Below are 25,261 nucleotides of genomic sequence, written 5' to 3'. Positions count from 1 at the left end.
TTTTGCTCAGTTAATATAGTGAATGAGTTAAACTTCTTACATGTCTGATTCCTTTTCCTGTATCTTTTTTTTTTTTAAAAAAGCTTTTATTTATTTTATTTTACAGACAGCCATTACAAATAAGCAGAGGCAGGCAGAGAGAGAGGAAGGGTAGCAGGCTCCCTGCTGAGCAGAGAGCCCAATGCGGGGCTCGATGTGGGCCTAGATCCCAGGACCCTGGGATCACGACTGGAACTGAAGGCAGAGGCTTTAAACCACTGAGCCACCAGGCACCCCTCCTTTTCCTGTATCTTACTACCAAGTTGTAAACATTAAAATTGGTGATTTTATATCTTGACTATATATGGTTTAAGGAATTATATTCTTTGGCACGAGCTACTATTTTATTTGGAAGCAAGTTTTGGGAAGTTATATATATATATAAATATATATATTTTAAATTTTATTTATTTATTTGACAGAGAGAGACACAGCAAGAGAGGGAACAGAAGCAGGGGGAGTGGGAGAGAGAGAAGCAGGCTTCCCGCCGAGCAGGGAGCCCGATGGGGGGCTTGATCCCAGGATCCTGAGATCATGACCCGAGCCGAAGGCAGACGCTTAATGACTGAGCCACCCAGGTGCCCCTCATTTATATATTTTGGGTGCTGTTCTGTTCTCCACACTGACGAATAAGATTAATAGAATTATCTCAATAAGGTTGCAGTGTATTTTGTAAATAATCACACATTTTCTATATAGTGCACTGGTATAACAGTTTATTAAATTATAACTTTGTGACCTAAAATAATAAATGGCCAAGATTACAAGACTACTTAACATAAAAACTATAAATCTCTATGTCCAGAACCTTGGTCTGGAACTATTACTGCAATGATGCTATCTTATAACTAGGGTATTGTAATATAATAACTGACTTTATCCAGATTATACATACAAATAACAACTAAAGGTACCAAAAGCTCCTTGGTTTAGAAAAGGAAGCCATACATCCTTTCTGTTGTATGATAAACGCAAATGCTCTCCATGAAAACAACTTGAAGTAATTCTGTATGGATTCACTCATTTACAAAAATATGGCCCAGATAGTCTGCCTTCTTTCTGTTTTTCTCATAGATGCACAGTGTTCAGTACAAACTTACAAGTGTACAATGGGCATGAGCTCCAGACTTTTGGATTCTGTTTTCTTCCCTTCTTTAAAATGAAACTGAAATATGTAATTTTGCTGGTTGGCTTTGTTGACTTTTAGAAGAAAACTCGAAAGATTTGTGATGGTCCTCTTGACTTAAATTCACCTGTTTGCAAGGCTGATTTAAAGTGGAAAAAGTTCTCTCCTATCTGCAAGGACGTGTATCATTCATGTTTTGCCCTGTACGCACTTGTGCGAGGGAGTATTGTTGTTCATCAAATTTCAGATTGCTAGGTTTCTCCAAACAGTGATTCTCCGTGGTAGAGACTGTGGGGGGGAGGGGGAGCAGGGGCAGGCCCCTGGGGGAGGCGCAGTGCCTTCCCCTGCTGAGAAACTCTGCAGGTGGGGGCCACCTCTGTTCCCTTGGGAGTGCGTGGGTAGAAACCAAGACAGAAAACCTTTGCGCTCATATATCTTTTGAAAGCTTAAAGGGTGTGGGTTTTGTTATCCTCTGGTAAAACAGCCAAACAGGTCTCAGTGTCCTCTGTTCATCAGGCCCAGACATGTTTGCTGGTGAACGCATTTCACACATACAATACGGTATACAATATGAAAACAATTCTCTAGCAGCTGGGGGAGGCAACGGCTCCAGGATTCAGCTTGGGGGGGGAGGGGACAGGTACTGCTTGCTAATGCTTGGGTGCGTCTATTCCTGAGCCTGAAGGAGTTAATGCTCGAGATGCCCACATCATCACGATGCCATAGCTAGACCCTGGGAAGGTGCGGCCGAGTGGAAAATCCGTCCATTCTCCAACACTTGTTTGTAGAATGAATGCCTACTTTGTGCCAGTGCTGCTGTGCTCCATAAACTAGCCTGAAGTTTAGAGCTGAAACGAGTGATAATGGCCAGTGTTGACATCATGCCAGTAACGAAGAAGGGAAAAAAAGCGGTCTAGAGTTGGTGATATTCCAAGTTAATGCTCCGGGGCTTTCTCTGTTAAGGTCCTACCTCAAGTGAGAACCTGGTCATACTCCTCAATCATGATCAATTCATAAAATGATTTCCTTCGGAGTGGTGTTCTCAGACTGGTCTGTGGGTTAGAATTGCCTGAGGGATACCAGGGCTCAGGCCCCCCTTGGGACAAGGCCAAGAGTTTTGGGGTAAAGGCAGGCATCAGTAGTTTAAAACTCCCCCCATGATTCAATGAGAAGCCAGCTTGAAGTACTCCGGTTTATTGAGATGCAAAAGGGAATTTTTGAATTTTGTTCCTGTGCCATAGGTAAAGTGGATGGCGGCATCATGTATATTTTAGCTTGTGGGTGAAATTACGTGGCTACTTGAATTACACGGCCCCCGCGGCCAGAGGGAGCTCTTGGAATTCCACAGGAGAGGTAATCCTGATTCAGAGTAAGAGGTAATCCTGATTCAGAGTAAGACCACTGTGGGATGGGAGGGGAGATAGAATCTGTGGCCTTGTGCAGGTCCACGAAGGACCTTTGACCAGATCCCAAGGTTTAGTTTACAGAAAACAGACTAAGAATGTGGATCATGGAATGTTGGGGGCAGAGATGGTTGTGGATCCCTCCAGCAGGTTTTGGATCGATTTGGGTGAAAAATCCACATATAGTAAAAGGTAAAGAGGGGATTTTTTGTTTTTAAGATTTTATTTATTTATTTGAGAGACAGAAATCACAAGTAAGCAGAGAGGCAGGCAGAGAAAGATGGGGAGGCAGGCTCCCCGCCAAGCAGAGAGCCCAGTGCAGGACTCAATCCCAGGACTCTGGGATCATGACCTGGGCGGAAGGCGGAGGCTTTAACCCACTGAGCCACCCAGGTGCCCCAAGAGGACATCTTTTACTGGCCTGGAAAGAATGACAGATAAGGGAATGAGTAAATGGGAGCAAAAATAGACCAGATTCCAGAACGTACTTTTAGGACAAGAAGATCGATGGGATCTTCTCAGTTTAAGTGCGGTCTCTTGGCAGTGGAGTGGAGCGCAGCTCTCGCTGAATAGTGGACTTCACTGTAGCACCTGCTATGAGTGGAATTAGCTACTGTGGAGTGTCTTTCCTTCCAGAAACCACTTTGCTGGAGTGCTCTTCGTGTGGAAGGATGTGCTGCCCTTCTTCTGTGTGTGTGGTCCTTCAGCCGGAGAAGTGAGAGGAAGGGGTAAGAGAAGGCAGGATGTGAAGAGCACAGTTAGGAGTGGGGAGTTCCTGGGCTCTGGGGTCTCCCAGCTAGTTAAGGATCAGGTTTGGATGCTCCAGGAATCACCACGAGTAGCCGCTCCTAGAGGAAATAGGGCCCTGTGGGTCAAAAAGAAAATGCTGGTAAAGAGGAAGGCTTTTCTTGGTTGGGAGACTTGGAAAGTGGGTTGACTTTGTAGAAAGATCTCTACATGGAAGTAAGCAGGAGGACCACTGCCTCCGTTTTCATCACTCAACACACTGAAGTAGGCTATAGGCAGAGTGAGCTTAGTAATATTTGCTGTAAACTGAGGGAGAGCATAATCCACACTATGGTGCCTTTTTGTGCAGTGGTTTATACTCGGGACACAGTAGCATTGAAGACTTAGGAGCTCATTCACTGAATTCCGAGCCTGCAATCACGGGCTCAGACTGCACTAGAATAAAGTGTTCCAGCTCTTAATTATTTGACAGTGGCTTGTAAATGATTGATTTGGTTAATTTATCCTCTCATTAGACATCAGTTGACGCTCTACTATGTGCCAGGGACCGTTCTAGGCACCAGGGATATCGTAAAAATTAAAGTAGAAAACATCCCACTTTGTGGAGCTGTTCCTCTTAAGAGAATGATGAGATTCAGTTGATATTTATTTTATTTTAACCCTCAAGAGCTAAGAAGAACAAGTTATACACGTGACAGATTACCAATAAGGAGGCATTTCAGCTGGGCGTGCTCTTCGGATAATTTCTTCATCCCTTCATGGATTTGCCCTGATTCATCCACAGCCCGGGAAGATGATAGAAAGAGAAGCTAACTGGCCTGAGATGATCAAACCCATGTTCTTGGCCTCTTTAAAACTGTTTCATCAGGGATTAATTTCCTGTGGACTTGAGGTTGATATTGAGAGCCAAAACAGAATCAGTCTCAGAGGTATTACTTTGTGATTTAAGATGAGGGGTTTCACCTGTAATTCCTGGACTCATCTTCTTTGCAGGTATCTCCAGTGAGGATTTTAATCTAGTTTTTACGCTCCTTGACCATATTTGTTACATTGCTGCTTGCATCTGTATACATCAAAGAACAAAACACCCAAATCAAGAAAGTAAAAATACATTTATTCAAAAGTACGCAACTGACTTTCAGCAAAACAGATCTCTTTCTCACGTTCAGACTTGCAACAAGGCTGGTCGTGTCACCTGGAAAAACTTTTTCTTTTTTAAATGAATATTTTTTTGGCTGCGGAATCCCTTCTGTGGCACGTACACTTCTCTGTGCAATGGCGTCCTATGAAGACCTGGGGTATACAGGATCACATCATAGATAACAGTGAAGTTGTTCAGACAAAACCAGCAGCAGCGGGGAAAGCATGGAGTCCAGCCTACTGGTCGCCCAAGCAGGAAGCCCACCTTGTAGGCACTCTTAGGAGTTGAGGATGGAGGTTACCATTTGTTCAGACACAGGAGTGCAATGAGAGAGCCAGACCCAGGGCATGCCGGCTGGAAGCCAGCTAGAACCAGTCTGCAGTGGCACTTAATGTCTCTGGTGTAACTCAGAAAATGGTGCCAGTTAACCCCAGTTTACACACACACACACACACACACACACACACACACAAACACACACACACACACACACACACACACACACACAGCTCCTTCTCTAATCCATGCAATGTATATGCCTCCCCCACCCCCCCAGAAGTGTCCTAGATAGTCCTTGAGTGGAAATTTAAAGAAATAATGTTTACGGAATAGCAATTTGAGTTGCCTGGGACAACCATGTATTGGCTTGGTCCTGCAAACACGATAGACAGAGCTTGGTTTCCCAGCCCTGCTGCTTACTGAGCTGTGTGCTCTTAAGAAATTGGTAATGGTCCGTAGTCTCAGTTTCCTTGTGTGGAGATAGGAATGTCTGCTTCATGGGGCTTTTGTGACATCAAAACCTAACCACAGTACGTGAACGATGACTAGCAGAACCATAGTTAGCGCTGTCACCAGGGCAAACAGAGCAAAATGTACTCTGACATTGTCAGGACGGGTGGGGAAAAGGCTGTTGCTGCTCAGCCACAAGGGGGCTCCTAGACCCGACTTTCACTTCTGGCTGCCAGTGATATCAGTGGGATAGGTCTGAATCTGAGACACACCTGCCAGTGGAGCTGGGTTTTCTAAGGGTGGAGGGAGTTTAAACATTTGTATAATTTAAGACATTATTATTGAAACAATTTCTTCCTCCTGAATTTTGATGTCCAGGGTCAATGCCTTGGTCATACCATTTTAATTCAAGTGCTAGTTGACTTAATATTATCTCAAGACTGATTCCAATTTAATCTTCACAATTACCTTTCAGGTTTGGACCTGTATTTCCATTTTACTACATATATTTGGGAATTGTCAACCTGGAGCCAAAATGAAATGTGTGTGGTCTATCTTTAGGCATGCAGACTTATGCTTAACTATAGAGTCAAAGGCAAAAGTCAGTATATTAAAAAAATTGAATGGGTAGGTTTGTCATGAAAAAAGTCATAGAGCTTTATCATGAAAGCACACACTTTGGGTCTTTGTTGGGATTTGTATTTTAAAATCTCAAGTCTCTTTTTTTAAATTTTAATTTTATTTTTTTAAAAGATTTTATTTTTATTTGTCAGAGAGAGAGACGGAGAGCGAGCATAGGCAGACAGAGTGGTAGGCAGAGACAGAGGGAGAAGCAGGCTCCCTGCCTAGCAAGGAGCCTGATGTGGGACTCGATCCCAGGACGCTGGGATCATGACCTGAGCCGAAGGCAGCTGCTTAACCAACTGAGCCACCCAGGTGCCCCTAAAATCTCAAGTCTCTTGTCGTTGTTAACTTTTGATCCAATGAGAAGGAGCTCATGGTAGATGGTGGGTGGTAGAGAAGGATTGGTGCTTAGTTGTCAGCTCGTCTAAGGCTTGGAGTCTAGAATTAAGGAAATGGAAGTCTAGAGGTGTTGACTGACAGACGCAAGTCGCATAGCCAGGACTGGAACCCGGGACCCTTCTGACAACCAGGACTCATTGGTCCACATGACGTCGGTGGCCTTAAAGCTGCACTTGTTTCCTGTGAGCTAGCGTATTAGCTACCTTTTTCTTCTAGGCTGGCCACAGCATACCTTGTCATCCAATGGCAGAAAGACTACTTTCTAGATTTCTTTGGACATCAATCCAGTAGGTTTCTGGGCTCCTCCTTGCCTCCATCCACTGGTGCTTGCTTATAAAACACGGAACAATTTTAATGTGATTCTAGAAAAAAAATATTCCATCATCTACCTCTTGCTGTTTTCATCCCCCTCCACCCTCCCACTCTAAGTGTCCTCCATGTTGAAACATGGCGGCCGATAGAATAGCCACCTCCAGACAGCCAATCACCTGACTGCTGGTTGCTGCCGTTCCCTAGTAGCCAGAGAGCTGCAGGCTCAAGTGTATGGGCTGACAGTGCTCCCATCTGGCCACTCAATACTCGTTTGATGTTACTGACTTCTTGTGGTAGGAAAACCCCAATTCCCTCATTGTACCAGGATACCTTAGGATACGGCAATGAGAGCTGAGATCGACAGACATATGGTCTTTCTTCTCCATGGCTCCGGGCGCTTGCTTCATGTTACTTGTCTTTAGAGAGACAACAGTCATTTTATGCAAGAACATACTTGTTGCTTGACATGCTTTTCAGTGTAGCTCTGAAAAGTTTACTTTAAGAACACATTGATAATTTTCTTTGTACACATGACACTTCTTTGGAATTTTTCTTCCTATGTGATACTTAAGTAAAAATAGAATAATTAGCGTTTTGTTTTAGGGAACAATCTCTCCTTTCTGCCACTAGAATATATATACTTTTTTTTCCTTTGGAGTCTTATAAAATCAGGTCATAGAGAATGTGTTGTCATGGTAGAGTCTTATTTCAGTTTCTCTATTCTTTGGAAGCCTTCAGTAACTTCACATCCGGGCTCTTCTGGTTCTCCAGTTCTTTGCTTTCTTTGTCGCTACCCAGCATTGGCCGTCTTGTTTTGACGCCTGATTCCTGGCTCCCCTGGTTGCCCACCAGGTTCTCAAGCCGCTGAAGCCATTTAGTGCAAACCCTAAGAGTTCATTTTGAAAAGCATTTTATTTCTCCCTGCCAAGAAGGAAGAAAACAGTTGAAACAACAGGACATCGTCTTGTTTTAGCCACATTTGAAAAGAGATTTAGAATTCTTTCTATTTGATATTTATGGAATGTGTACTTTGTGTCAGGACCTGTCTTGGTTCCTTTAGGGAGAACTGGGCATGAAAATAGGTTTATTTGTTTATTATTTTTTAAACCCAATCCCTCTCCCACCTCCCCAGTTCTTCTTTGGAGCAGTCCCTTCAGGTTCTAGAAGACAAATGTTCATTGCGTGGGTCCAGGGACGGCCTTTCAATGCGTCTGAAATCCCCAACTTCTCTCATCACTGTTTTTTAAGTTCCTTTTTGTGTGTTAAAAATTTCTTTCTTTTTCTTTTTTAGAGAGAGAGGGAGAAAGAGGGAAAGAGTGTACATGCAAATTGGGGAGGAGGGGCAGAGGCAGAAGGAGAGAAAGAGAATCTCTTTTTTTTTTTTTTTTTTTTTAAAGATTTTATTTATTTAGGTGTGCCTGGGTGGCTCAGTGGGCTAAGCCTCTGCCTTCAGCTCAGGTCATGATCTCAGGGTTTGCGATCAAGCCCCACATCAGGCTCTCTGCTCAGCAGGGAGCCTGCTTCCCCCTCTAATTCTGCCTGCCTCTCTGCCTTCTTGTGATCTCTCCATCTCTCTCTCTCTCTCTGATCAAATAAATAAATTTAAAAAAATCTTTAAAGATTCTATTTATTTATTGACAGAGAGAGAGCATGAGGGGAAAGGATCAGAGGAAGAAGCTTGCTTCCTGCCGAGCACGGACCTGGATGCGGGACTCAATCCTGGGACTCCAGGATCATTACTGAAGCTGAAGGCAGTTGCTCAACCAACTGAGCCACCCATGCACCCAGAGAAAGAGAATCTTAAGCAGACTCCATTTCAGTGCAGAGCCCGATGGGGGGATCCCTCTCATGAACCTGAGATCATGACCTGAATTCTTTCTTGATTGTAAATACCCCTCTATCTACTAGTGCCATACTTCTTTCCTTTATTGTCAAGCTTCTGGAAAGACTAGTTTACATTCAATATCTTTGTATTTCTCTTTTCTCAATTATCTTTTCTCAAGCCTACATCCATTTGCTTTCTGTCCAATCAGTGAAATTATTCTACAAGGATTACTCTGTTACCTACTTCTGCATAACAAACCATACCAGAACATAATGGCTCACAGTAGCAACCACAATCTATTTTTATCTCTCTTGAGTATGTGGGTGATTGGGCTTAACTGGGTGGTGGTTCTGCTTCACATGGTGTTGGGTTGGGTTGCAGTCATTTGCAGACTTGACTAGTTTGGAATGTCCAAGATAGCTTACTCACTCCAGAACCAAGAAAGTTGGTTCTGGAGTGTTGTTGGCTAGGTTGGCTGGGGCTGTTGGCCAGAACATCTTGGTTTTCTTCCTGTGGTCTCCCCATATGACTTGGACTTCTCACAGCATGGTAGCTGGGTTCCCAGGGGGGAATTCCCAAACACAAAGGCAGAAACTGAAGATCTAAGGATTAGCCTAGACAGGTTTATAGTCTGCACTTTTTTTTTTTTTTTTTTTTTTGGTGAAAACTGATCACAGGGCCAGCCAAATTCAAGAGGAGGGGAGGTTCATGTCCTGGTCATATTGCCAAAGAGCTGTGGGATGCTGCAGCTACAAACACAGTTAGTTACTAAGGATGTCCTAACTGATGTATCCATATTGTTGAATATTTTGCAGCTATCACACAGATAGGAATACCCTGTATTCAAGTAGAACTAGGTCTGTGGGGTGTTATTAAAAGAAAATACATGGCAGATTTTATAGTAGACTATAGAGATGTGTGTAGACATCTGCATATGTTAGTATGAGCGTGGTGCAAATGGAAGGATATGCTTCCAACTGCTCACATTTGTTCTATTGAATATGCCTTAATATTATAATGGCTAATCAGTTTAAAGGTAAGCAGTGGTACTCAGAAATCGATTTCAAGACCAGATAAAATCTGTAGACAAACAATAAAGTTAAGAGGTAATGTAGGAGAATATTACTTTAAAGGCTTAGGGAGTGTTTATAAAAAAATAGGGATCTCTTTTTGTATGTCTGTTGAATGTTTATATATGCATAGAAATAAATCTGTAAAGATTTAGAACAAAATAATTGCCACAATAATTTCTGGATGACAGATGATTTTTTTCTTTTTAGCTTCTCTGTATTATACAATTTTAAAAACAATGAGCACATTTTATTTTCATGATAGAATAACAGTATTTCTGAAAATGGAAGATAGTACAGAAAAACTGGTACCATTCAGGGGTCCGTTATCCAAATACTCAAGACTTGAAAAAGCAATAGTGACATGAAATTATCATAAAATGAATCCATTGAGAACAGCAGTTGTCATGTAACATTTTTGGTCCTTTCTTACAGCAAAGACTGAAGGAAGAGAAGGAAGCCAAACGGGCACGTTTGGATGGTAGGCATGCCTACTTATTTGCAATTATAGCTTCCTGCATAGACCTGGACAAAACTGAAGTGGAAGATGCCATTCTTGAGGGGAATCAGGTGAGATGCATTTGAGTTCTCACTGACTTAATTATGGAGGGCACAGAGAGTCTATTGACTCAGTCCTATGGCATGATCTATGCTGGGCTGTGGAGGGGGTATCTGTTCTAAATGGGCAGGACTCCATTCTGATGGTAACAGGTGATGGCAGATTGACTGTAGGGTTCTCCAACTCTTCATGTTGAATGGGTTGCTTATAACTGTCGTTGAAGTCCCATGATTCTGACAGCAATTCTGCATATTTCTGAATCCAGTGAAGCTGGGTTCAAGCACCATCTTGGAACCTGAATATGGAGAATAGAATCTTCTCTCAGCCTCTGATTTATTGTGTTTTGCATTTATCCTGTTCTAACCTGGTGGTTGAATTGTGCCATAGTTCCTTGGCTTTGACTTTGGTTTGGCAGCTGAATCTGATTTCTTTTGTTCCTGAACTTAATTTCCATTTTCTACCATGATTTCTTTCCAAAATCTGGGGTATAATTTGATTTTGGAGAGGGTAGGTCAAAATACGGGAGGATATAGTTTCCTGAGCACCAAGAAAGGCATATCAGGAGCCCTATAGTAGTTGCTAAATGTTTTTGTTGCTGTTTTTGTTTGTTTGTTTTTTAGGCACAAAAATAGAGAGAGAGGGTGAGTCCTGTCTGTTGATAGAGATGTCACAGTATTGATAATGTTATTTGGTGTTACGCTTTTAAATGTTTAACAAAACAGCTTTGAGCAAGAGGGTAGAGGGAAGCACCATTTTGAGTGTTTGCTGATTTCTGTGGTGTTAATACTTCCACCATGGCTGATGCCAGACTACTAACATGATGTTACTAAAGGCTTAGTTGGAAAGAGTTGTGATCAGTTGGCTGTCATGACGAGTATGAGCTGTCTCCAGCACTCTGCTGGCTGTGTACCTTCCTGCCATGTCACTTTGGTGGGGTCACTAGGAGTCAGTGGAACAGTTAGGGGTGGAGAGCACTAAACAGCCTCCCAAAATGGAGGAATAAAAGTAGACAGAGTCTACCTAATTCAATCTTGAAGATTGTTCCACGGGTGAAACGTTTACCTCTGCCCCACGCCCCAATTCAGACATCTGGATTTGGGATTGTGCAAGTGGAATGAACGAGTAGAAGTTCTGAACCATAGGAAGCCCAGTTTAAGCTGCTGTGTCATATTCAGGACCAGGAAGGTCAAAACCTGGGGACTGAAATGAAACATCCTAGCTTGGGCTCACAAGCAACGTAGAGGGGCAAAAGTTTCAACTGGAAGTACCTCCTTCGCATTTTTGGCTTGGAAGTTCATTTCAATAAGGGCCTCCTACTTGGCCCCAGAGCATCCTCTATCAAGGACGTCTAATGAAGGAAACATTCCTTATTTTATTTTTTAATTTTTTTAAAGATTTTATCTATTTATTTGACAGAGAGGGATCACAAGTAGATGGAGAGGCAGGCAGAGAAAGAGAGAGAGAGAGAGAGGGAAGCAGGCTCCCTGCTGAGCAGAGAGCCCGATGCGGGACTCGATCCCAGGACCCTGAGATCATGACCTGAGCCGAAGGCAGCGGCTTAACCCACTGAGCCACCCAGGCGCCACTTGCTCTTCCTTATTTATTATAGTTTTGTCTATAATATGGTAGAAATCGAAGGGGGCTTATTTATTTCCACAGTAAAATTTTCAGGCTAGAGTTTTTCATTTGGAAACATTTTATTTTAAATTGTGGTAATGACATAGGATATAGAATTTACCATCTTAAACTTTTTTTTAAAGTAGGCTCCACACCCTTTAACACTGAGATTAAGATCTGAGCTGAAATCAAGAGTCAGACGCTTAACCTGCTGAGTCACCCAGGTGCCCCATTAATCATTTCTAAGTATACAGTTCAGTAGGGTGAAGTATGTTCACATCGTTGGGTAACGAATCTTCAGAGCTCTTTGTCTTGTGAAATTGAAACTCGGTATCATCAAAAAACCCATTTCCCTAGCCCCTGAATACCACTATTCTATTTTCTGTCTCTATGAATCTGACTACTTTAGATACCTCCTATAAGTATAATCATACAGTATTTGTCTTTTTGTGACTGGCTTATTTTATTTGGCAAAATGTCCTCAAGGTTCATCCGTGTTGTAGCATGGATCAGAATTTCCTTCATTTTTTAAAGCTGAATAATATTCCATCATTGAACATGTCACACTTTGCTTATCCATTCATCTGTTAATGAACAAGTTGGTTGCTTCCATCGTTTGCCTGCTGTGGATAACGCTAGGTCAGCAAGGTATACAAATATCTCTGCAAGACCCTGCTTTCAGTCCTTTGGGGTACATACCCAAGAGTGGAGTTTTGGGATCATAGAGTAATTCCACTGATATTTTGAGAAATCACCATACTGTTTTCTATAGTGACTGTACCATTTTTACAGTCTCACCAAAAGTGTACAGGGGTTCCAATTTTTCTACATCCTTGACAACATTTATTTTCTAGGATTTTTTTTTTTTTCTAACAGTAGCTATCCTAATGGACATGTAGATTTTTATCCTTTTTCCTCTAATATCAATTTAAAACTGTGCCACTGGTAGTAGGCCATCTGGCATACTTCTAGTTGTATGGCAAAGCTCACAGACTAAGATTTGGACTGCTGTTGGATGAGTGTAATCATGTGTGTTCTTCTGGCATTTTTCAGTGATTATTATAATTTAATATTAATTGTCTCTAGTGCATTAGACTGGGTTTTAAAAGGTATTTGTTCTCTCTTTCTGATCTGCGATTGAGTGAAAACGAAGCACCTCTATATTTATCTGCTTTCAGCAGCTCAGCACTTTCAGAAATTAGCAAAACTAGAGAGACAGTCTCTTTTCAAATGTGTATATGTAACAAATATTTTCATGATTAATTGAATTCCTTCATTGAGTTACATTTTTATTATGGTGAGGCACTTACTCTATTTTTATGTTGCAAACAATATAATGCCTTCTCTATGGCTTGCATTGATGCAGTTTTATCTGTGAAAGAAGATGACAGCAACTGCTGATACAAGTATGGTTTCTAATTCAGCACGAAGTTGTGACCTTGCCTTTTCTTTTTTGCAGATTGAAAGAATCGATCAGCTTTTCACTGCTGGCGGTCTTCGTCACCTTATATTTTATTATCAGGATGTGGATGTGGCAGAAACAGGTATCCAGACTTGGTGTTATGTTACCCACAAATGTGTTGCTAGGTTCATCCAAGGATGGCATGAAGCTGAAGGCCACCCTTGGAGCTGACATTTCCACCTTGGCCCATGGGACAGATGGGCCACCTACACTTCCACCTACATTTCCACCTTGGCCGATGGGACAAATGGGCCTCTGTGAGGTGAGGCCCAGGTTCCATTTCCCTTGAAGGAGAAGGGACTGATAATGATAGGTAGGTAGCCTGGTTTTTCTAACTTTGAGATATTTGGTTTCCCATTTCAGGTTGGGCTGGTGACTGAGGAATAACAATGTACTTTACATTTTGAGGCTTCTTTTCTGTCCATGCGAGTCCTTCTATGCAGTTATGTTCTAGAACTTTTTATGGGCATCTGCTTCTTTTCTATATAGACATCATTTATTTTTAACATAAGAATTGTTGCCAATGAGCATAATGAGTTTTCTGGCTAAATACCACATTATGTTTATTTTCTACTGTCGATGATTCAAACGAGTAATATGGAATGACAAGTTTAGTTATTTTCACTTAAGAAAAATTTGCAAATCTTTGTGTGGATTCAACTGGCATAACCCATTCCACTTTTATGTGAATTCATATAATTTTAAAGCCAAACTAGGGACATAAACAAAAATATAATGATTATATTAAAATATTATATTCATCCTTTTATGACCTTTTTGAAGAAAGGGAAAGTAGTTATTGCTGTTGGCATATAGTATGGTTAATGCTTTTTTGTTTAAAAACTGAGAAAATTATGAATATGTACTCAAAGTGATTGGCATTTTTCTAGAATTATTCATCTGAAATTTTGTGGTCAGAAAGTTCATTACACTGAGAGAAAAGTCGAAATACATATGTTTTGAATTCTATCCCAGATTGCAAAACATAAAGTCAAATGAAATGTTGAGTTTGTCTGTGAAATGTGTGCTGGGTAGAGTAGGCCTTTGTGTGTAAATCTGACATTGAACCAGAAGGGTTCATAGGATGTAGACACGATGCAAGCTTATTTTTGTTTCCCGCTCTCCTTCTAAGTGTTTTTGGTGGGACTGTCTTTAATCTTTTGACCTTGGATTAGAATTCAGACCATTCCTTGACTTTCCTGGATATTCTTGAGTAAGAAAAATTCTTACTTCACGTTGCTTCACGTTGTAAGTACTATCTCAATTCAGACACTAAAAAAAAACATCCAGTTGATCAAAATTAATTGGTCTAAAGTTCAGTCTTCTTCACTTCTGGTCTTCTCCCTTCCTTCCACTCCAGCAGGGATCTGAGAAGGTCCGTATTTGCTGCGGGAGAGAAGCATTTGGTCCTCCTCTGCTTCTTCAGCTTATCCTTCTGGAAACTCCTGTCCACACTGTGTAAACCACAGTTGCTGACTGTGTCGAGCTTGAAGTAGGGCAGGGACAAGAGCCGACAGGTGGCAGGAGAGCTTTGACTTGATTGACATTGTCACTTTCATAGTTGGCTGAACTTGATTCTCTGGATCTTTGCTCTTGTGGGCACTAGGTGGATTCTCCAGAGATGGTGACTGGTGGCTGTGCATCCCATGGTGATATCCTCTGGTTATTGTTTTTTTTTTTTTTTTTTAAAGATTTTATTTATTTATTTGTCAGAGAGAGAGAGCGAGTGCGAGCGAGCACAGGCAGACAGAGTGGCAGGCAGAGTCAGAGGGAGAAGCAGGCTCCCTGTGGAGCAAAGAGCCCGATGTGGGACTCCATCCCATGACGCTGGGATCATGACCTGAGCTGAAGGCAGCTGCTTAACCAGCTGAGCCACCCAGGCTTCCCTCCTCTGGTTATTGTTATTGGACGCATTCTCTGTCAAAGCCTCAGTCCAAGTCCCCAGCCCAGTGCTGTTGGGGGAGAGCCTAGGAGAGGGTTCCTCTAAGAGGTCCTAATCCCAGGGTTTTAGGACCCAACTTCCAGTCCATGTCCTTCCCCAGATCTCACCCTTGGCACTGTCCTCCTCCCACGCCAGTAATCTTGCTTGAGCTACTGTGTCACATGAAGAGCTAAAACTTTCGTGGGCAGATGAGAGCACAGTGGACCAGCGTTGCGTACTTAAATGGTCCACTCAATGAGCTGCGTGCTTACATGACCAAAAATGAATTTTAAAATAACAATAATGAGAACACTTAGTGAGCAACGATTTTTATGTCCTTTTCTAAGGTCTTCACACGTATTAACTCCTTTAATCCAGATGCTTGGATCTAGGATTAGTATTTGAATTTTTCAGATCAGAAAATTGAGGCACAGGAAGATTAAGTAACTTGCCCAAGGTCACATGGCTGGGAAGTGCAGCCCAAGACTCAAGCCTTGGGAGTCTGGCTCCTTATTCATCATGACCCTCTCCTGGGTCAACAGTGTCCTGACTCTAGCGCCATACTGACAGGGCAGCAGGGGTCTGGAGTTTTACAGTCAGAGCTGGTTTCTGATCTTGGCTCTGCCACCTGTTGGCTGGGACTCAGGGCAGGTCACAGCTGCCTTTAGGGTTATACTGACTTCAGTAACATCGACACGGTACCAAGTAGGGGAACTGACACACAGCACGTGCAGTAGATGCTGTCCCCTCCCTTACTCACCCCTTCTCAATGGCTCTACTGTGTGACCTGTTGTGGGTGGAAATGACTTTTGTAGCTTTGACAAGAATCTACTTCGGACCAAAGTCTCATTTCTGGACCTCTCATTGCTGTTTTTTGCTAGAGCAATGATTCTGAAATAAACCTGTGATCTGGAATCACTAGCTCCTTTTAGATCCCTTCAGGCCTTCGGCTAGAGATTGTCCGAGCAGTGGACCTTCCAGGGCACATGGATGAGTCAGAATGACAATATTTTCCTGAGGAGGCTTCATTCTAAGAGGCAGGCACATGGACTATAGATAGTAATGGTGAAACTAAAATTCTTCTGCCCTTGTAGGACAGCTTGGTGCTCCAGGGGGAGTAAATCCTCTTTCTGAGAAGATTAAAAAACCCAAGGTGTTCGTGACGGAGGGAAAAGATGTTGCTCTTACCGGAGTATGTGTGTTCTTCATCAGGACTGACCCTTCCAGAGCCATCACTCCTGAGAACATCCATCGGGTAAGGGGCAAGAGCAGTCCTTTACCCCAAATTGCCAAAACTCACATAAATTCTCAAAAAAAAAAAAAAAAAAAATCCCTCCCTAGAGAGTTAGCCACTGTGTCCATCGCCTATCTAAAAATACTTTCGAAGAGATATTTCTAAAAGGCTTCACAGCAAGCAAGAGGATGTTTCCTTTAAATCTGTTGAGTCAGAGGACTTCGTGTTCAGTTTATTATCACAATTGGATATAATATTATATGTATGCCTGGGCACGCATGTGTGTATGTGTGGGTGAAACAGGGAAGTCTTGCCTTTTAAACATAATTTCCCATACATTACTTACTTAATGGCAAATTTCACACATTTACAATAAGATTTACAATGATGGATATATAATTTTATTTTTTGTGCAAAGTAAAGTGTAAATCTCCTCTGCGCACATTGGGTGCATTATCAGCTTGGAGCAAATGAGCTGGTAACGTCTCGGGTTCTGTTTAGTTCATGACTTTATTTTGAGGATTGCAGTTTAGAATAGTATAAAGCTTACATCTTAACCAGGGTATCAGAAAAGTAATTTCCTGCACTTAGAGACTGAATCTACACACAATTCAAAGCCAGTCCATACAGAAAACAGAATGTTGACCTCCAGCTGGCGGCAACCTGCCTAGAAACCAAGCCCCTTCTCCAGGAAACAGCCCGGGTGGCTGGCCTGCAGTGTGAGACTTGCAGGAGGCCACGAGGAAGGCAAGCAATAGTCATGCTAATGACTGGCCAACATGGTCAGGACCTGGTTCATGAGTGCCAGCTGTCTTCCATCCGTCCGTACTCCCAGCATACTTCCCTGGGACCGACAAGAGAAAGCCAAAGATGCACCCTTCCCCCATCCTGCAGGATGCCCCACTTCCTGGAGCTGCCTCTAGCTCCCCCACCGCTAACGCTGTCCCTTTCCACCACCTGGAGGCTTTCCTAGTCCCCTGCCTGCTTCTGAGCGTCTGCTGACATGCAGGCGATGGTCACCAACTCTTGCAGGGGTCGGCTCAGAGCTTTTGCTCTTCTCTTTTGGTCCATCTTCATTTACTTCTGCAGAGAGCGGATGAGCTGACAGCATTCAGAAACGACTCAGCAGCCATGCTGCCGTTGCAGGTGATTTATATAGCAGAGGGTCTCCTAACTGTTTTCCAGGAGGTGAGCTTTAATATGCTGGACACCGCGGATGGAGGTCTGCTTAACAGCATGAGGCGCTTGCTGTCCGAGATCTTCATTCCCGCTCTCAGGGCCACGAGCCAGGGCTTGGGCGAACTCGAGGGTCTTCAGGAAGCAGCCAGCATTCGGCAGGAGTTCTTGAGCTCTCTGGAAGGCTTTGTGAGCGTCCTGTCAGGCGCCCAGGAGAGCTTGAAGGAGAAGGTAAGAGGGAATAAATAATTCCTTCAGAAGTTATCAGATGGTGAAGAAATCAGCACTAAGTATGGAAGGCTTCCCTTCGATGGTCTTAATTCCGTTGCCCAGCAAATGTGGAAAAACATTTTGTGGGAGTTTTTATTGCCCCTTCAAGAGGTAGTGGTGATGAGATTTAAGGGATTAATGCATTAGGGGGTCCCTTAGACGGGTCGGCCATGATGGAGGGTTCTATTTAGGAATAGCAAACGTTCGACTGCAAAGGGGAGCATATGGAATGCTCGTGGCATCGCTCTGCGTCCTAGAAGGAAAGGAATTTGGAACCAGGGTGTGTGGTATGTGTCTGTGTGTGTCCACGTGTGTGCACGTGAGTGTGGGGTGGTGGATTATGGGTTGGGATGGAGGAAATCCCGAAGATGAGACAGAAAGGAGAGAGGAGTTGACACAGCTGGAAGGAGCGGATTGGGTCCTGTGGTTCAGCCTGTGACCAAAAGGGCCTTTAAGAATAAGTTTGGCAAAGGTCAGGTTTAGCTTCCATAAAATTTGTGTGATCTAAGGTAAGCCTGTGTTACCGGTTCCTTGGGGGCAGAAGGTGTTGGATTCAAAACCATGGCGACAACAGCCCAGATCAGGTATGTATGGGAGACAGAGAAATGCAGCCTATGATACCAATGACAATGTATTTTTTTAAAGATTTTTTTTTTTTTATTTGAGAGAGAGAGAATGAGCAAGGGGAGGGGCAGAGAGAGAAGCAGACTCCTTGCTAAGCAGGTTGCCCAATGTTGGGTTCATTCTAGAACCCCGAAGTCATGACCTGAGCCAAAGGCAGATGCTTGACTGGCTGAGCCACCCAGGCGCCCCCACCAATGACAGTGTGTCACTCACTTTTCTCCAGAGAATGCTGAGCGTTTTGGACTTAGTGGAGTAGTGGGGAAGGGAGGCATTGGGCTTTCCCAAGGATGAATGCGGAAGTGGAGTTACTTTCATCCAGACAGGAGTGGGATGATTCCATGTCATATCCGAGTTCTATCTGCAGTGAACGCTGATGCAGGCCATAGTGAGATGCAAGTTGAAGCCAGTTGAATTGCTAACCCTAAAAAAGCAATGCTTTCATAGGGTTCCACCTCCTCTTGTAGAGATATTCGAAAGAGTGGGTGGACCGCCACCTAGTGGGGAGATTGTGCCATTTCATGAAATAGAGAGCCCGCCCCTAGGAAACCAAGGATCACTCCTGCAGGTGCGGCAGGTGGCAGGTGCTGAGCAGGAGAGGTCAGGGATGGAGGCGTGCTGGGGAGGTTCTTCCAGACTGGGGGCAGCGTGAGCACAAGCCCAGGGGAGTGGCGGCAGGTGCCTGCCCTGGTGGGTTTTCAGAACTTTGCTGGAGCGAAGCCAAGTGAAAAACACAGAGTGGGGAGGCTAGGTTCTGGGAGCAGAGTGGTGTCTCTGAGCCCCACATAGATGGACAGACATCGAGCTTCTGAGCGTGGGAGCCAGGGCTGGAGGCCATCAGCTAAGGTTAGAGCTGGCAGGGCTGTAGTAGGAAGCAAGTGAAGGAAATGGGAAAGCTCTGGTTCAGTGTTGGTTACCAACAAGCCCTTAAGGCCTAGGCTTTGTCAAGTGGCTCCTTAGCCATATTGGCATTTGAGGGTGACAAACAACCACACCCCTTCCTGCTGGTTCTGAACCAGTTGAGAGAAATGTACTTGTTCTGTGGTTGGTAAAAGCCAGTTGGGCCTGAAACCTGTATTCAGGCATTTCCAGTGGCAGGTGCATCTTTACGAGAAGGAAATGCCCTTCTCAAATATTGATGTCCATTTATGTGTCCTAGAAAATGCACCAGGTTTCTTTGTGAAGTCAAAATCTAACACACCTGTTCCCTAAGCTCATCCCATGTACCTGCCATTGAACTTGCTAACTATAAGGATGTGATTGGGTAAGGACATGAGAGTCTTCTCATCTGGTTAGTGTCAAAAAAGAATGTAATGGATTAGAAATTACTCTTCCTCCAGTCAATTTCCTTGAAGCTCTCTCTCCCATAATTCTTTAGTTTTATGAGTTGACTCTTTAATTTCTAAGTAATTTCTAAGTTCCTTGTTAATTCCCAAATTTTGTGATGTTATGATGATTCTCTCTTTCTCTAGTACACTCCTTTTTTCCCCAAAGTCTGCTCTCCGTCATCTTGAGTGGCACGTCAGTTCGTAAAGGAGGATCGAGATGCCAGGGAACACGGTAGTTTAGAGAAAACCTTGAGACCTTTCTAAGCCTAGGGTCGACAGAAGAGTGTTTGTGTGTGTGTGTGTGTGTGTTTAAATTAACATCATCTTATTATTTAACTTTCATTCTAATTAGGTGAACCTTCAAAAGTGTGACATATTTGAACTGAAAACCCTGAAGGAACCAATAGACTACATGACTCTAGCTAATAATCCTGAGGCTTTGGAGAAAATAGAAGGTTACGTGAGAATATGGATCAAACAGACAGAACAGGTAATTTCCCGAAACCCGAAAGAACAGGTAATTTCCAAAAAATCATCAGTTTCACATGCCACGCTACTGAAGTAGTCAATGGAAGAGCATATCGTATACTGTTCCCTTTTTCTTCAGTATTTAACCTCAAGCCCCTAAAAAGGTGAGAAGTTCAATGTAATTTAATTTATAGTGATTAGCTAAGAAGATAAAGAATTTGAAGAGATGAAACAAATGGCTTTAAATACTTATGTCCAAGAAGATTGCACTTTGCCAATTGTTTTCTCAAGGTATATTTTACTTGAGATAGGACCTCTGTAGAAGAACAAGGAGTTTTCCAAACACTGTCTTCTGAAAGGGAGCTTGAGACTTAAAGAAAAAAATATTTTCAGAAAAATCCTTAGTGAAGATGGACATTGAGTTGGAAAATAAGCACAATGAAAATTAACCAACTTAGGGCACAGGGGCTTTCCAAGGTTCTGTTGCTCCAGGATTAAACAGCAAGGGGATAGTCAAGGAAACTTTGTGAAGTCAGGTCCTGCAAAAGTTCATTCAAGCTTTTTAAATAAGTAGTTTTCAGTTAGAACAAGTCAACTAAATTTTTGTTAAAGCATTCAAAATGGATACAAGTAGAAGGCTGTCATTTGAAGCACACACGCGAATGAAAATATATCATGATTCCAATAGCATAATTGACTTATTTCCTTATTTTTCTTTGTCTACGTGTAACTTTCGTACTGCCAGTCCTCGTTAGAGGTCCAAGGCTCTGCTGTGCCTTTTCAGGTCCTTGCCGAAAACAACCAGCTGCGGAAGGAAGCGGATGACCTTGGGCCCCGAGCAGAGCTGGAGCACTGGAAAAAAAGACTGTCCAAATTTAACTACCTCTTGGATCAGTTAAAAAGCCCAGATGTGAGGGGTGTGTTGGTCGTGCTTGCTGCCGCCAGGTCGAAGCTTCTGAAGGTTGTCAGCCATTTCTTTTTGCTTTGTGCCACAGGAGTAAAAATTCGGTGTGCATTTTCGTGTTGTAGAGTAACTAGGCACAGGAAAATGTGGACCAAACTTTAAGATTGGATAATGTTGCCCTTTTATAATTCTGTGGAAATAGGCTTTAAACCAACGGTATCAGTTGGCCGCTGTCCAGGTAAGTATACATATTATTAGAGGGCATTGCATGTAATTAAGATGTAGCACAAGATCACGATTATATATATTTTTTGAATTTGGACCAAGCAGGAGTAGTAAAATAAGAACTTAACTTGAATATGTTTTTTTTTTTAATTTTCTTTTTTTTTTTTTTTTGGCCCTAGAGTATTGCTCTTCTATCCCTGTGTAACAAATTACCCTACAGCTTAGCAACTTAACATTGCAGACATGTATTATGTCACAGCCTGTGAGTCAGGAGTTGGAATATAGCTCAGGTGGCTGCCTGTGACTCAGCATCTTCCCTGAGATTGTGGTCAGGGTATCGGCTCATCTGAGTCTCGCCCGGGGAAGGACCTGCCTCCAAGTTGCTCGTGGGCATCTTGCTGGGCTCTGTTCCTTGCTGGCTCTCGTCTGCTACCATAGAAAATGAGGGAGCGAGGCGCAAAATGGATCCAGGAGCTGGGGGAGGAGAGAAGGAGTGGATTCAAATGGGGCGCCGCCCTCTTGATGCTGTTCTAGTTACTGAGGGGATTTTGCAAGAGAAGGCTGTGAGGAGATCCCTTTAAAACTTCATTCAAAAACTCTACATTGCTCTTCAATGTGGCAATACCCCTCGGTCCTGTGGCTTCAGCTTCCTGCGAGGTGCAGACGATAAACTGGATGTCTGACACAGGGGACTTGTGGTGACTTTTAGCAGCTGCCCTATTGGAAGTTCCTCTGTAGTCAATGCATTAACAATGCTTTCCTGTCTTGCCTCAGACGTGGCGGGAGATGGATATTCGAGTCACTGATGCAGCGAATGAAGCCAAGGACAATGTCAAATACCTGTACACACTTGAAAAATGCTGTGACCCCTTGTACGGTAATGACCCTGTGAGTTAAAGGTCTCTACTTGCTTAGTCTACTGAAGACCCTTTTACCCTGGCTGATTTGAGTGTGGAGTTTGGTTCGTTATTATTACAGTCTGTTGGAAAAGTCTTTGAAACCTCTTTTTACTCTCAAGAAAATTATATATGTATACAGTTGACCCTCAAGCAACACGGGTTTGGATTTTGCAGGTCTACTTACGTGTGGATTTTTTTCAATAAACACAGTACAGAGCTGTAAATATAGTTTATCTTACTTAGCTATTTTCTTTTCTCTGGTGTACTTTATTGTAACAATATAGTATATAATACACGTAAAAAACAAAATATGTGTTAATCAACTTTTTATGTTATTGGTAAGACTTCTGGTCGACAGTAGGCTATTAGTAGTTAAGTTTTGGGGGAGTCAGAAGTTATGCCTGAATTTTCAACTACATGGGGGTTGGTGCCTCTAACCCCTGTGTTGTTCAAGGGTCAGCTGTATTCATGTCTATCTAGATCTGTTTGTCTATGATGGATAAGAAATACTATTTTTAAAAACCTTTATTGTATATTCCAGTTTCCGTTAAGTATTGTAATTGATATTCTGGATGATATTCAAAGAAGTGTGGGAAGCGTTATTGGCTGGTGCTTTGTCTTTAAGCTTTAGGAGTGTCTGCTTTTATTTATTACACATTCACCATTAACCTTATCATTAACAGAAAGTTAATGTTTCTTGCATTGAAACAAAAGTTGATTAACTGCATCTGACTAAGTAATACAAATAAAACTACTCTTGAATACATTTATGTGAAATGTCAATATGTTAGTGGGAGTGGTAATTGTGTTAAGTTAGTTGTTTGCTAGTAAGTAGTTCATTAGTAAGTGTTTAATAGTTTGTTAGTAACTAGTAGTGTTAGTTAATATTTTAAAAATTAAAAAAGCCTCTTAGCTAATTTTATTCTAATGAAGATTGAATGGTTAGAGTATTAGAATTTTGCTGAATTTGATACTTGTTTCTTTGAAAACTTTTGTGATGTCTTTCAGATATCCATGATTGATGCTATTCCTACACTTATAAATGCAATTAAAATGATCTATAGTATCTCTCATTACTATAACACCTCTGAGAAGATCACATCTCTGTTTGTAAAGGTGAGTGGATAGCATAGAGTCTGTCTGTGGTAACATACATATTTTTGGCAGTGGTTAATTTTTTAATAATTAGAAAATATTACATTGGCATAATTCAGCGTGTATGTATCCTACAGTGAAAGAAAAAATTTTAATCTTTCAATAGAGATACAACTTAAGTGTATTTGCGAGGCTGACTCTCACAAATCATAAGGCATTATTTCCAAAGATAATAAATATGGTGTTATTTATATAATAAAATGAAAAAATAAAGATTCTCTTTGAATTTCTTTCCCTATGTTATTTAGCAACATTATTTATTCCTATTGGGTAAATTTTAATTAAGAAAAACTATATTTAACTGGCTTTCTCCTACTTTATATTTTATGTGCCACTTTCCCAAATTTATCTGATGCCACAGTTGTTTACTTGGTGTTATTAGAACAGTAATCATGATAATGAAAGCTACTTGCAATGTTTCAGTAATCCATAAAGCAATTATAATGATTCTGCCAAAAAACATAACGATCTTGAAACCTTATGTCCTAACTCGTAACTGTTTATGGTGAGCACTGTTGTTTTTCCCATTTTGAACAGTCTCTGAGAAGTAAATGACTTTCATTCCCAAGGTGAAAATTTTAAGTGTTGTATTAAGACAGAGGCATTTTCGCCTCATCTGGGCTTGTGTTGCGAATGTTAACATAGTAGGAGGCACAGGTCTTGCTGGGAAGGGGAACGTCCCCTTCAAGAGCTGGACGGGAGACTCCCTTTCTTCTGCGCTCAGTCAGGCACTTGGGTAGAAAGAGGAGGGAAATCCACGAGCTTCTTGCCACACTTCTTTCCACGTTAGAAGGACTTGTTATGGTCATGAGGGATATTCCCTGGAGTAGGAGACTCAAAAGTCGCTTTGTGTCATCACGCCAGGCTTTATGCATCTTATCCACAAGGCCCGTTTGTGAACAAAATTGTGAAATCATCATTTATCTAATTTTGAAAAACCTTTCTCTGTGGAAAATTTGAGGCAGGTACAAAAGGAAAGAATGTACACAACCCCCCAGGTTCCGGACACCCAGGTTCTGCCACACGCCGTCCATGGTTTATGCGCACTGCCAACCTTTGCATACACGTCCCAGACATCATGTCTTTCTACGTATACTGTTTGGTCATCTGATTTTCCTTTTAAACTGTTAAAAAATAGTCATAGGAAAATTCTGAAGAAGTTTTTTACAGTTTGGAGGGATGGATAAAACGTGAGTGGAAACGGATGTCAGCTTGACTCTCCGCTGCTTCTCCTTCTGACATTTCTGCTCCAGCTCCTGGTGTCATGAAATGACCAGGGTGGACAGGCCTTCTCATGGCTCTTGGAGACTGTGAGTGACATGTTCTAGCAGGCTACCTAAGGAGACTGGTAGGGAAGGTAGGGAAGTGAATCCCTTCCTGGCTGGTTAAGGTGTTCACCCTGTACCCATGAGGGGGCCCGAACTGTTGATTTGCTGTAGTGCTTCCAACTCTGTGATTCCATGAATGATTTCGACAGTACATACTGGCCAACAAATAGAAGCAGAGAGTAGAAGGATAGTGGCCAGGAGCCAGAGAGCGTGGGAAATGGGGAGATACTGGTCAAAAGGTACAACTTTCAGTTATAAGATGAATAAGTTCTGGGGCACCTGGGTGGCTCAGTGGGTTAAAGCCTCTGCCTTTGGCTCAGGTCATGATCCCAAGGTCCTGGGATTGAGCCCCACATCGGGCTCTCTGCTCAGTGGGGAGCCTGGTTCCCCTCCTCTCTCTCTGCCTGCTGCTCTGCCTACTTGTGATCTCTGTCTGTCAAATAAATAAATAAAAATCTTTAAAAAAAAAAAAAGATGAATAAGTTCTGGGGGTCTAATGCACAGCATGGGGACTATAGTTAATACTACTGTATTGTGTACTCAGCAGTCTCTAAGAGAGCAGATCTTAAATCTTTTCAACACACAGTAATTGTGAAGGGATAGATATGTTAACTTGATTGTGGGAATCATTTCACTCTGTCTATGAATATATATTTAAGTATATAAATATAAGCATATA

The 25,261-nt window shown here is 42.4% G+C and overlaps 1 protein-coding gene across 1 annotated transcript in view; it reads left to right on the top strand.

Annotated features, from left to right (window-relative positions):
- Positions 1-9,699: 9,699 nt before the first annotated feature.
- Positions 9,700-25,261, top strand: part of DNAH5 (dynein axonemal heavy chain 5) — a 205,275-nt gene continuing 189,713 nt past the window's right edge. The window contains exons 1-9 of the mRNA XM_059416774.1: positions 9,700-9,723; positions 9,851-9,985; positions 13,051-13,135; positions 16,069-16,229; positions 17,394-17,615; positions 19,956-20,093; positions 20,856-21,032; positions 21,975-22,088; positions 23,108-23,215. Coding sequence (XP_059272757.1) covers positions 9,700-9,723; positions 9,851-9,985; positions 13,051-13,135; positions 16,069-16,229; positions 17,394-17,615; positions 19,956-20,093; positions 20,856-21,032; positions 21,975-22,088; positions 23,108-23,215 — 1,164 coding nt within the window. The remainder of the gene's footprint in view (positions 9,724-9,850; positions 9,986-13,050; positions 13,136-16,068; positions 16,230-17,393; positions 17,616-19,955; positions 20,094-20,855; positions 21,033-21,974; positions 22,089-23,107; positions 23,216-25,261) is intronic.

Source organism: Mustela nigripes, chromosome 12, assembly GCF_022355385.1.
Source record: "Mustela nigripes isolate SB6536 chromosome 12, MUSNIG.SB6536, whole genome shotgun sequence".
NCBI lineage: Eukaryota > Metazoa > Chordata > Mammalia > Carnivora > Mustelidae > Mustela > Mustela nigripes.
Note: the sequence above shows the minus strand (reverse complement) of the source record. Positions and strands in the feature narration are given on the sequence as shown.